This window comes from Pagrus major, chromosome 17, assembly GCF_040436345.1.
Source record: "Pagrus major chromosome 17, Pma_NU_1.0".
Lineage (NCBI taxonomy): Eukaryota > Metazoa > Chordata > Actinopteri > Spariformes > Sparidae > Pagrus > Pagrus major.
This window is the reverse complement of record NC_133231.1, coordinates 24306554-24320585: the sequence shown is the minus strand read 5'-3', so window position 1 is coordinate 24320585 and position 14032 is coordinate 24306554. Positions and strand designations below refer to the sequence as shown.

The 14032-nt window shown below is 41.9% G+C and overlaps 1 protein-coding gene across 2 annotated transcripts in view; it reads right to left on the bottom strand.

The window, feature by feature from the left end:
* Positions 1-14032, bottom strand: part of ago3a (argonaute RISC catalytic component 3a) — a 31082-nt gene that overhangs the window by 6606 nt on the left and 10444 nt on the right. The window contains exons 2-10 of one of the 2 annotated variants that reach the window (XM_073485650.1): positions 9489-9660; positions 9140-9260; positions 8800-9008; positions 7795-7931; positions 5282-5416; positions 5009-5096; positions 4029-4176; positions 3648-3767; positions 827-970 (exon numbers count right to left, since the gene is read on the bottom strand). In XM_073485650.1, coding sequence (XP_073341751.1) covers positions 827-970; positions 3648-3767; positions 4029-4176; positions 5009-5096; positions 5282-5416; positions 7795-7931; positions 8800-9008; positions 9140-9260; positions 9489-9660 — 1274 coding nt within the window. The remainder of the gene's footprint in view (positions 1-826; positions 971-3647; positions 3768-4028; positions 4177-5008; positions 5097-5281; positions 5417-7794; positions 7932-8799; positions 9009-9139; positions 9261-9488; positions 9661-14032) is intronic. The other variant, XM_073485651.1, reaches the window with a different exon arrangement.

The following is a 14032-nucleotide window of genomic DNA, read 5'->3' as shown; positions in this document are numbered from 1 at the left end:
AACATTGCAGTCTCACCACATGTACTCATGATTGTGTGGGCAAACACTCGCAGTCGTACTGTTCGTACACACTCACGCTTGAGCGTGCAGCAACACAGGTGTGCACGCACTCACGTACACACAGACTTACTTTCTGAAAACCCACAGAACCCACAAACACTCTTCATCCATACCAAAATATATTAACATTTTTGTACAAAAAAATCACAATTTGAAAAAGAAGAAACATGCATTTCAACCAGAGGAACTTTTGACTTTCAAAGTGAATGATAAACATCATCAAGTGGTTTTGATGTGAACCTTAAATTTTATTGCAAAGGTTGTGTGATGCATCTAAACTGGGTTAGATGCAATTTGGTGTGTGTATCGCAAACAGCACAATGTATATAATGGTGTCATAGTGATACATCAGATGTACAATAGTGAAGGTGTCACCTCAGAGAGGATAAACAGACAGATGTTAATTGGTACTGTGGTTCAGTCTCAATAAGTTGCTTCTTTGTCCAATACTTAGAAACTTGGAAATCGACCTCTTCTTCACTTCAAATAGGAAAATTAATATTGCTGGCAAAGTGTTTGGCAATCATTATTTGGGTTTTCCTTCTTGTAGATACAGGGACATATTTGTCCCTCTCAGAAAAATACACAATAAGTTAGAATCAAAGTTTGCACTACTGAGACTCAACCACTAGAAAAGACTGACACCATGAAGTACAAACAGAAGCCAGTGAGTTAGTTCCCCTCAGAGACAGTTCAACAAAGGCTGAGGAAGGGGAGAGCGTGTCAGACAAACAGAGAGAATGGGCGTGATTTAAAGGAAGGGTACCATAAAGTGCTCTGTGCTCACCCTGCCGCCGTACTGCAGCATGGGGGCGGGTAGCACTCGCCCCGTCACGTGGGCCATCTCGTCGCGAACCTTGAACTGGAATTCCTGCACAAACGGGTCTGCTTCGTAGTTGGCACTGCGCACCTGCGGGGAAGGGGCGGTGGGAAAATGAGACACAGGGTCAGTTAATGACATCATGATGTGAAGACCACTGCAGTACTGAAAGGTTACAACTCATGGACAGGTTCTAGCTTTACCGGCTCACTCATTGTGTTTTGGTTCAAGGAAATGTTTGATAATTGCTCATTTTTACACTTCAGTTGAAACCTAGGTTAGCTGTTTCTCCCCGTTTCCAGTCCGTATGCTAAGCAGAGCTAAGCTAACCAGCTGGAGGCTGTGACTTAATATTAAAAAGGTGCACCGTGTAGAAACTTCATTGACTGATTTTGTTTTTATGCCTAAACAAACTAAATAAACAAACTCTCTTTGTTTTCATGACTGAATAAACAAACTGACCTTAAAAGGACAACACAGTTTCATACTGTTTTACTTTGTTTATATTTGGCGGACCCCGCCACCTTTCTAGCTTCAAACAGTGTTCTGGGGACCTTATTTGGGGACCTTTTATTATTCAGTTACGGAAAAACTAAATATTTCTCAGTTTGTATTATTACCTTATTAATATCGTAAATATTAAATTCTGAGTTTGAAATTCTTCTCCAAAACTACATAGTGCCCCTTTAATGGACAGATATGAGAGTGACATTGTTCTTCTCATCAGCATATTTCCAGAAAAAGTCCAACTGTTACTTTAAGAGCATCTGCTAAATATAGAAGATGACTTTCATCACTGAGTTGTTGTGATTTAGACAGTTAATTCTCAGATGTTGTACAGTAGAAAGCAAAATCAGTAGGTTGGGAGACAGCTCAGATTCCTCTGACCAAACCAAAGCACAGCAATTGTAATGCTTGCCTCTCTTCCAGGTGCTCATGCCAGCATTGTTTTAGATAGACCTCATACCTACAGTTGTTACACTAATGAGGCACTGCTTCTGTACAAGCTGGCATATGTATAGATATGAATTGTCCCTTGTATTTTCCCTTTAGCAGTAAGCATTTCTATTGTTTTCATTATTTGATATGATGTTGGTAGATAGGAAAAATGGTGTCATGCCAAGAAATCCAAAATTGCTGCAAGCACAGGGTCCATGATCCGTCCAGCTGGCATGATATCCAAATTTATTATAGAATTCATTATGTAGTTCTGACAGACGCAGCTTATCTGCTTGTTTTGTCCTTTTCTGTCTCTCAACCTCTGCTATTCCACCCACACTGTTCCATCAGTTTCAAGCAACTGTGCGTCTGAATGAAAACGCCACCACAGTGATGTCTACAATGATTTCCTGTAAGCAAGTCCAGTCATTTTGCTCTTGGGTGAAAAGATAGGGAGACGTGGTTTAATAAGGCAAACCACGGGTACTAAATGTGCCTTGCTAATCTGATAGTGGCCAGAGGGAGAGTACAGTCTGTCAATCTTTCCATAAACAATGTGCTGCAGACATTGTAACAGCCTCACACACACATTAAAGCCATTATGACTGGCATTTTGATGACCCTGGGTAGCCCAAACGCAATGGACAAGCACGCAGACATGCCTCCGTTAACAATATAAAATGAGAATCTGGGAGAGGTGATTACAAAACAAGCAATTTAATATCAAGACAAGCAGCATGGCAACAGAGTGTTGACAAGCTTAGCAACGAGGGCATTTCAGAAAGCTGTTGGGTTTCCAATTGAGTGGCTATCCAAATGTCACACAGTGAAATCGGCATAAACTTATGTCAGCTGAAATATTCTACATAGTCATTCTCTGTACCTGAAATCTAATATGCTGTAAGTCATAGATTCTGTCACTGAATGTAGACAACAAGGGTTGTAACAGAGATTTTCACTGTACAATAACCATCTCGAGAAACATCGTGATAAAATGGTATTACACAATTATTATAGTCATGATAATGACTATAATATGAATGAAAACAGAAGGGTCCTTAATAGCTTAATTAAAGTTTCACAAAATACTATGTCCTGACAGACATAAAAAATTATATAGACTTGAAATATTATCGAGTAGAACTCTCACACCACCTTAAATACGGTATACCGCTGAAACTCTCACACCAACCTCCTTTAAATGGTCCTAACAGTGGCTCTAACTTTTAACCATTCACAGTATAACCTAAACCTAAAAACAAGTGATGATGCACGGGGCCCTGTACAAAAGAACAATTTGTTCTGCCGACTAGACACATATTAGTAGAAAAACTGGTGAGTATATTATGCAAAAATACTATTTGTTCACTGTGGGGCTGTACCTGACTCTGAATTTCGTCAGTCAAATCGGATTTGGCTGTTCAACAGGAATTTTTTTAGCCTTTCCTTGTCATATTGTCAGATTTCCACACAGTCAGACAAAGTATGTGTGCGTCCAGCTCTCCGGTCAGTTATAAAATCTCAGCGCACCATGATGCGTCACTCTTGCCGGACTGTGGACAGAGCTGTCAGCCAAGTCAATCCAGTGCATGGCAGTAGAGGAGGTTGTACAGCTGTCTGGTTCAAAAGTGGTTCAGCCAACTTCACTGACATCATCATAGTTAGTTTAGTGGTTTGTGGTCATTTTGAGACTCTGTTTGTAAAGTTTACAGCGTGCAACTGCTCCTGTGTGATTCGACTGACAAAATGCAAGTCAACTCAGAGTCTCGACTGATGACATAAATCATTAACTTTTAAACTTTTAACTCAGCAGGTGCTCCCAACTCACCAGCCTGCTGATCTCCTCCTGCCTGTCGGGTGCGGAGCGAGCTGTGGCTTTGATCATAGTGGAGGTCTGATTATCCGTCAGCTTCTTGATGCACCGTTGACCAGCTACAATGTTACACACCTGCAAGAAGACAAGAAGAGCAAAAGTTTAAAAGAGGTTGGAAAATTCATTTTTCAAAAATCGTTTTTTGTCGTTGTTTAACCAGCAAAAAATGTTTTGCACATTCTGCAGCTGCTCTGCTTCTTGTTTGCACAGTCGATAACACAGGCACATATGAGAGCTACCCAGTGGATGAGATACTGCAGGTTTCATACTCTGAGTTGTGTTTAAATTGAAACCCAATAAAAACAGAGAGAAATAGCAACTTGTTTTTTCTCTCACCTCCAGAGGCAGGTAGGTGTGCTTTTGCTCCTGGCCCACCTGTAGACAGGGCAAATGTGGGTACTTAAGCTGCAGGTTGTACTTCTCCCTGAAGTACTGGGCTACAGTACGCTCTACAGTCTGACCGTTTTCCAACTGTAGAGGGAACCTGCAGAGATAGAGGGATGTCAAAAACTAGACTGCAAATGAGGACAACTACATTAGATTGATTATGTAAGCCAGTCACCATGTATGAAATCGTAGCTACAGCATGCATTAATAACACTGCAGCAATCTTCTGTCAAACCTCATAATCACAATTGAAATACCATCAGATATCTTTACTCTTAGTATTCTAACAGGGGTTGCAACTTGATTTTTTTTTGTATCATTTTCTTAATAAATCAGTAAGTTGTTTGGTCTATAAAATTACAGAAAAATGAGAAAAATGTCAAACAGTGTTTCCCAAAGCCAAAGATGATGTCCTCAAATGTCTTGTTTTGTCCAAAACTCAAATACATTCAGTTTAGTGTCATAACAGAGAAAAGAAACCAGAAAATTTCACATTTAATAAACTGGAATCAGAGAACTTTGTCTTTTCTTCACTAAAAATGACTCAAAAATAAACATTTCTGGCAAATTATTTAATAGTTGACAACTAATCGATTAATTGATTCATTGTTGCAGCTCTAATTCTCACATAATGTTGCTAGATAGCACATTTTGAAGGCCATATGTTGATATAACTGCCATGTATAAAGGACAACACACAGGAGAGTTTTCTGCTCTTAATCAGAAACACAAATAATCAGCAGCCGCACGCCACGGCTACTTCACTAACGGATGACTAATATTGGCCGCATGGTTGTCAGATGAGTCAGCCATTATCTGGTTTGTTTGGTGCTGAATTGGTGATCGCATCCTCTGCGGTCCGTGTTTCCCGCCCCCGTCCCATCCACACACTCCGCCCTGTTCCTTCGCCCGCCCCGAGGCTGACTCACGTTTGATGGCTGGCAGGCCGACGGGTCACGTTGCAGACGCGGTACTTCCTCCGCATGGTTCCACAGTGCGTCACCTCCACCTTCAAACCTGGTGAATAACATAAAGTGTTGGAGTAGCATTGAGCATGTGTCTGTGTGTGAATGGCTGCGACATGAGCGCTGTCTGTTCCTGCTCAGACTCTCTCTCACTAGCCCACCCACATAATGTACTTGTATTCATCTGATTGAGCCCTCTTTCTCACATGCAGGCACACTTTACATCCCCGTCGTTACCTTTGATTTCTTTGGTGAATTTGACCCGGTGTGAGTCTGTGAGAGGGCGAGGCTGCTCGTCTATGTTGTGGATGTCCAGCACTTCACACATGAACTGGATTACTGGCTGGGCCTTGTAGAAGGCAGTGGCAGACACTGCAAGATGAAGCAAGGACAAGAGACATTTAAGACAAAAAAAAAAAGCAACAATACACTATAACAATACACTAACCGCTAACAACTTGCTTTTGTTATCCACTGAGTGCAGTTACATCAGATAAATTGGATGGTGTGCATTTTGAGTCTGCCTGAAAAGAAGAAACGAACAAAAATATTCTGTCTGACATTTTAGGCTAATGGACACGTTGTCTGGCAGTGTGCAGGACTCAGACTGTGCAGACAAATCAAAGGCTGTCCTCACAACGCGTTCGGAAGATTATATGTTCAGAATGGTACCTACTTTAAATATTTCAAACAACAATGTGACGCGCAACTAACAAAGACAAAGCATGAATACCAGCTGAACTGTAACACAGAGGTGGAATACGTGTTCTTGACAGAACAATGTAGCCATTATGAAGCTCTTGTAGAGGCTTTATCGCACCATGTTTGTGTAATCAGGTTACCATACTAAATAATGTCGTGGTCACTCATAAAGCACAGGAAGTGCAATTTGTGCAGCACAGTTCCCTTTATTCTGATACGATACATTTTCTCAATAAATGGAAAGTCTGAGGCACTGAGAAATTAAAATACGACAGGTGACGCAGAACACAGCAAGACGTCAGAGAAATTAAAATCTAGGGAAAACGAGAACAGGTACGACAAAAACACAAAGCGAGATCAGGAGAAATCCAAAAATGGACACAGAGATGAAGAGAGTGTTGTGTTGAGGAAGATGTTTAAGAATAATCCAGCTCAGCTGTTGTGACGTAGGACGCTTCTCCTTGATGGTGCGTTTAACAAAAGCTCTGCAAGCGCACATCCATGAGTGATGACTAACAAGGCGTTGTTACCTTTCACCTGTGACAGGAAATGACATCACTTTTGATTGTCCTCCCCACGCATTGTGATGTAATTTCAGTGTTTTTGGAAGAGTGTGTGACTCATTCATGCAAATGCAAAAACTGAACGGTCTCATTTCTCTGTGATTATAATTATGTGATATATGCGTTTCTGATCACACAATACCAAAGCAGTTTTCAAATAAGCTGTTGAATACAAACATGTGTTCAAAGAGGCTCAACAGTTGGCTTTGCCTATACACAATGCCGTACGGAAGACAGAAAGCACTTGGGAGTTCCAGTTTGTTGTTGGAGGGCAGACAAGAGACTTGAGCCGGCCAATTGATTTCCAAGGATGAGAAGGCGGGAAAACGGGACAAAGAGAGAATGAGAGAGTGGAGAGGGAGAGGTTCAAATACAGACAGAGGCTTCAAGCACTCGGAGCAAAACAAAAGCTGTCTCACGGAAATGCTCCACACAGCTACCCTCCTGACCCCAGCAACACCCACCAGTCTCACTCATGCAGGCTCAACCACACACACACATACAAACACACATACATACACACTAGCTGCCCTCCGTCTCCACAGCAACCGACTAGTCAGTTCCCATCCAGCCAAGAAGCCACCTTCCTCCAAGTTCCTTGGGTCTCCAACAACCTCCTGCGGTGTGCATATGGCCAAACACATTCTCCACCACACTTTCCGCCTCTTATTTAGCACAAATAATAACAGACTGAAATCGTAGCTCACTATTCCAGGTCAACAAACAGAGTTTTTCTGCTGACAAAAGGGCAGCGCTGAAGCCAATTACCGAACTGCATCTTGAACCGTTTCATTCGTTTCCGAAAAAACTGGTTCTCGGCCAGCAGATTTGGCTCCGTTCTGACAAATTGGTCGACAACTCAATAATGCGTGATGTCAGGGTGGGAGCGCTGCCATCTCACATGTAAAGCTCAACTCATTCAACAGCCTTTACAAGCAATGGAAGAAGAGTTTCAAGTTGGATTTTCTAAAGAAATAACCAAAATCAATCTTCACCCTCAAGCCCGTAAAAAGCACCACAAGGATGAAAAAGCCTCGCTTGTCTTGCAGACCTGATTCAGCTCCAATGAAGCAGCTTTCTCATCAGTGTGACAGTTAGACAAGTTAGATTTATGTTAAATAAAGCTATTACATTTCCTCAAACATAACATCATTGAAGGCAAATTGATCATGCACAAATATCTAAAAATAGCCTCTATCATGGAGCCTCCATCTCATTCTAATCTATCTTTTTAATTATTAAAATCTCATTTCCCCAGCTGGTATAGAGGAACAGACGAACAATTTCTCTGTGTGTGTTCTTCTTTGCGAAAAAACATAGTGAATCTTGCGAATGTTTGAGGTTTTTTTTAGCTTTTTTTTTAACATGGACAGCTGCATTAGTAAACATGAGCAAACAACAGCTTTTGTATCTACACTGAGGCCATACTGAAGCCCTGAGGTGCCATCACAGCAAAATAAATACAAAGTAGAATCTGGTTCTCACCATCAATGTTAAGCATCATTTTCCACATGGCTGGGCGCACAGATTGATGGAAGCCGAACCAAACCTCCCTCCCACCTCCCAGGGGATGGTCATAGCCCTCTGGAGCCGAGAAGAAGGATCGACCCACTGGAGTGTACCTAGATGGGAGAAAAAGCAGCAATTATGAGAGTAAAGCAAAGCGGCTGAAGGCAGGAAAGATAATGTGGAGGTTAAAAACAGTCAAAGGTGGTGAAAAAAGGACAAGGTGAGAAGGAGGAGAACACGGGGCACACAAGATGACAGGAAATGTAAGATTAGTTGACACATCCTGAATTGAGAATGTAGGTCAAAATGTGTTTATACAGTGTCACATTCAGCTGCGCTTCAATATGGCCTGAAACTACATCGGTGAAATGAGAAGGTGGTGACACTGCCGGGGCCCCAGCGTCCTCTTATTACTCTGCTCAGGGGACACATTAATAATTACACATGGGATACATTTTTCTTGGTGAATCCTCGACTGACATCGTGTCACGATGCCGCTGCACTACCGCTCCCTCGGTGGCTGCGAACAGAGCTAAATGAAAGGTGCCCATATCACCACTTTTTAATAATGCTTTGAAAGACATTTTCATTAAAGCGGTGGTGATATTGTGTTCGACTGGGTTCTTGCTGCGGCTTAAGAAAGTGATATCGAGTGGAAGATGGTATGAGGTCAAGAGAGCCCATATAAGCTGTGTTTGATTTCCGCTGGGACCAGAGTGCTGATAATGGTGCCGCTGTGACAAAACAAACATATAGTATTTACATGAGTATCACAGGGGTCATGTGTTCTTTATCTTTGACTTTATTTGCTGACTGAAGATCACTGAGGTGGGGTGATTAGGTAAGGATAAATAGACTGCTACCTTATGATTCTCTAACATCGCCTCTCAATTATCTAATAACGACAATTCATTATCTATTATGACCCCCAGCTCACATGAAAAGTGTGAACACAGTAGTCTGTAACTCTTTGGAGCTTACTTCATGGAGGGCAGGTGTCGCAGCACCACATCCACTGCGTGCACGGGGTTGGTGCTGATGGGTTTATCCAGCTCCAGGGGCTCAGGCATGCTGCGGCCAGTCAGCACCTCGTGGAGCATGTGCCAGCTGACCAGAGACACAAATTTGATGGAAACTTTAAAGGGGCGATCTTTTCCTCCCTCACCTGGTAGAGTGACATCCAGGTCCACCTGAGGGGGGGGAATAAAGGAGGAGAGTGAGACAGGACAACGATGATTAGATCAAGGCGAATGCATCCAGTGAGAGTAGACTTGAAGTGGTGGCTGTTAGGACTGTGTGTATTTGTCTTTTTCCAGCTCACCCCTGTGGGTGCCACAGGCAGTGGGTTGGCTGTGTAGAGGCTCCTCTTTCCATCATAGACTGGCCTGCGATCCCCAAAGATTGTCACCTTAAAGTGCTGCACCATCGAGTCAACCACCTCCCTGCACAACACACACACAAACTGAGGTTCAGAATACATGTTCAAGACATCAAAAACTGTTAACTGTTAAATCAACAGTTATCAGCGAACACAAAAAAACCTTTGGCAAGACTCTACAAACCTGTGTACTCGCTCACTGCAAGATGCTCCATATTAGGCATCAGCTAAATGCCTATTCATAAATGTAAGAGATGAGAAGTTATAAAGCTATTCAGCGGGTCCAGCCTACCTGTTGACTCGCCGTGGGCACTTGTCAGGCTTGATGTCCACCTCGTAGAGGTAGACATCCATCTTGGGGATCTCCACCTGGAAGCAGTTGGCCAGCAGCTTGATGGGCTTCCCCATCGTGCCATAGCCAGGCCGCCGAGGCATGGAGAACAGGGACTGGGCCCCAACGGCTCCTGGGAGGGGAACAAGGAGGGGAAGATAAATGTTAAAGATAACATGTAGCGTAGATAAGAGTCAGGCCATTTTCAATTAAATAAAATGTGTTAAGCTCAGAGAACATTACAGTATCTGTGATAAGCCAGTCTCTTTCAGTGTCAGCGTGCAGATAAGTCATCTATTAGATTGTATATTTAACGTATGTTACTTTATACGCTCATGTTTATTACTTATAATTTAATTTCTGTTGAATTTTACAGTTTAAAAAATGCCTGATGTGTGATAATATCGTGCCTTAGTAGAAATCTTTGTCACAACAATTTCATATTCAAACTATCCTTGCCAACACAAGAAGCATCATTTGTTTATTTATAAAATGGACATGTTAACATCAAAAAACATTATTTGTTGGGCTCTATTGACAAAAAGAGAAACTTTGACATTATACAAAAGTTAGAACTGAATGATCCCAGCTGATTAAAAAAGATACTTTCTATTCTACTCTCTCGACCCTGTCCGTGGGTTGGTAGACAACAAAGTAACAAGTGCCTGATGGTGGAAAAAAACATTAACAGTGAAATTCCAAATGTCAAGATAAGGTGCTGTGTAGGGGAACCACCAAAAATAAACACATCTCACATCAACGTGTTAAACATTATACAACACAAACACACACACACCCACTAAACTCTTCAATGAAAAACACACTGTCACACTTCTATGAAACGAGCACTTTAAATTTGAGCTAAGAAAAGTACAGAGATGATAATAGATGTATCAGGGGAATTAAACCACTTTCAAAATGAACAACTGATACCCATCAGAAAAAAAAAAAAAAAAAAAGTGTATCGTGGGGCACCAACACTAAAGCAAACAACTGCACACGGGTGTTACACATGGGCCAACACAAATAATGAAAGTTAGTAAATTTATGATGTAAAACAAATGCTCGCGTTGAGGTCCCACTGCAGTTCTGCCTTCCAAACGATGCCATTAACATCATCACTGCAGCATTTAAAACTAGAAGCTCATACCTCCACCGAGGCGCAACAGTCTCCTTTGATTCAATCAAGCCGAATTCAATATTAAATAAACATATTAAAATCCACTAGATTTATTTTTTATTTCGATCTGCATCAAACTGGATTTATTCAGATACCAGCAACATATATAGACCTGTTTTTTTCCTATTAGGATCCATGCATTAATCCCTTAAAAATTAACAAAAATGTACAAAAAAAAAACAGAAAGAGAAAGAGAGAGAAAAAAACCTTTTATCTTGATCAGCACCAAAAGTTAACGGGGTCTATTCTGGGTCGAGACACATCTTTCATCCAATTTTTGTGGAAAAATCTGATCAGTATTTTTTGTGGCATCCTGCTGACAAACAAACCAACCAAGCAACAAATGGACATGGGCAAAAACCTCCTTGGCAGAGGTAAATATAAAAGAGCTGAATAATGTAATTTTGTAACTAAAACTCTTTAATTTCACTGTAGTGGAAGTAAAAAGTGCCCCTCTAAGATGACAGATGATCGATGGATGATGATAATGAAAAAAATGTTTTTCTTAAAAAATACTTATAATTAATTCAACAGCTAAAAACTAATTGAATAATCACAGCAGCTCTTCACAAAATAACTTGCTAAATGTGTCAAATGCTCTTCGAACTGACCCATACAGGGCAACATTGCGTGTGAGCATGTATCTGGTAATCTACTTAGTGTGTTCACATTTTTTCTGGAAAGCAGCGTTACTGTGCTTGCACACGCTCACACAAAAGACCATCAGATGTCTCAGACATGAGTCACTTTGATCCAGAAACAGCAAGTTCTGTTCTGCTCAACTTAATGTGCCACACTCATGTCAGCGCTCTTTTTGGCTCTGCTGAGGCTTCCCTTCCACATCACACATGACAAAACAAATGGCTTTGCTGTGCCAATGTGATGTTTCGATTGCAATTACGATGCCATCCCAAGTTTTGCTTTTGTTATGCAAGAGTTATTTTTACACAGAAACTCGGATGAGACTCATTCATTCGTCTGGCAAGTGTTATCTCCCCTCCACCCCTATGGCCTTTTTTCAGTTTTATTCAACTGTCTCATTGTGTCTCAACAGCACTCTACCAAAAAAATAAAAACTGTCCCAAATGTGTCATTGATAAACGAGAGTCATAGCTGAGTGTGAATCACCGCTGATTTGACTCATAGGTGCACATGTGTGGGTGAAGTTAGAGTTGAGGGCCCTGCTGAGGGGAAGTTCATAAAAAAAAAAAAACCTCCCCACGCCAGAACAGAAACCTTCTGTGAGGTAACGGCAGACAACATGTTTGTTTACAGTCAGCCTTTGGAAGTATGCACCTTCTGCCCCGCTCTCATTTTCTGTTTCTCCTCTGGTGGGCTGTGGGGTGGAGGCTAACGGAGTTGATGGAGGGGGTGAGGGCCTCGTGTTTGAAATAGCCCGCTGGGATAAAATGATGAAAAAGAGAGGAAAGTCTGGAATTCCTACCACGGCTGTCCCTCTCGCACAAATCTATGCGCACACAAACTTTTGTTATGGTAATTCCCTTGGGGCCCTCAGTGGAACTTGTGAGGTAAGTGAGAAAAAGAGAGAAGACAGATATTCTGGTAAATCTTCATTAAGGCTACAGAAACAAGCTTGCCTGGCACAGATTGAAACATTTTCTAATTCCGACAATTTCCAGAGAGAATTCACTGAAGAAGTCCTCGATACAAACCTCAAGAGGATTTCCCTATTGAAGCCCTGATGGTCGAAACACGTTGGCTTTTTTAATTATTGCCCTTTTCATGATTTAGTCCACACAGTAAAGGCTTTTTTAATATTTTCCTTCCTCATCTCCTGATATTTTCTTTTTTGGAGTGCCTGGATTGCTTTTGAAATCAGGATTTCCCTTATACAGAGAACTTTTTTTCTGTCCTGTGACGGTCCTGGCAAGTAAGAGGAGGTTAGCAGGGAGTGGCAGGATTAGAGAGTGGGCAGGGTTGGTGTTTTCCGGCTTTCATCTGCCTCTGGCAACTGGCTTCCATTCAGCATGAGTCACAGAGCCACCGCGGACAGAGAAACACACTGCGAAGCATCCTTGAGTCCACGCTTCTCGTTTCAGTAGTGGATGAACTATGGTAAGAATGACAGGGTGTCACAGCAAGAAAAAATAAAACTTGACGCAAACAAAAAAAAAAGCCACATCACACACTTAAGTTCTTGTGTTACACCCACTTGCGTGCACACAAACACACGCAGCCAGTTGGTTTTGTTTCAGTATGAAACCCACACACAGACGTACAGTAATTTGTGGTGTGGTTTTTGCACAGACATCCTGATAGAATGGGTTTATATTTCCCATATTAAACAAAGAGTTAATACTTTTGGCATTTTGCATAAACACAAGACCACACACACTCTCTGATGCTCTGAAGCAGACGCGCACACACACATTGACAAACTGCTATAAATTCTTAAATCGCACAAACAAATTATTCCTGACACAGCGCAATCTCCGCGGCCAAAAGTGCCTGCTCACACACACACACTAACCCACCGCCCGCTGTCGTGATTTGTGTTTGGCTGCTGGTAATCTGACAAGATGCAAACGGGCATCAAAACAAACAACTTGTGTGGGACTCATCAAAACATTGGCCCCCATCGCCATGATATTTGGCTGGCCTGCCTCTGCATTCTTTGGCTTCCTGCGATTATGACAGACCTCTGGGTGATTTCTGTCGCTTGCAGAAATGCTTCAAGACATTAAGATGGGGGTTTGTTTAGGTTTTCTATGCAAGCAAAGAAGATTTCATATTTCTTCAAGGGCAAACGTCTCTCCATGGGGTGAAATGTTCCAGAAATTTAAAAAGGATAAAATAGTGACTTTGCTTATAAAAACCTTTTGTTTGGGAGGAAAAAATTATTTGGAGGATTTCTTCTTTCATGTAGTGCGGTTTGATTTTCTTTATTAAACCAGCATTCAATATAATGGCCGTCGGAGCAGCCTGCAGCTTAAGAAAACTCACTTTGGCTTCAGCATTCATCTGTGGTGATGACTGCTCGCTGTGAACACAGATGGGACCTTACAACATCACGCGCATGGCAGGCAACATGCTGCGAAGTTGAAAATCAACCAGGCATGCGTTTTTTGAAGGATTTTCTGAACAGCCAACCCGATCCGGATCATTTGGCAACACATCGGACACCTCCCTTCTATCTGCACTTCTTGGAAAATGTTTGCTCCGAAATCAGACATAACAAGCGTGTTTGTCCACAGGCAGAAGGGGGTCAGAGAGGGAGGTTTAACTGTTACTGGGAAAGCAGAGTACTTCAGTCTCAAGCTCTAGGTCCGTCTGATAGTTGCCAACTGCGTGGTTGTTGGTAGGT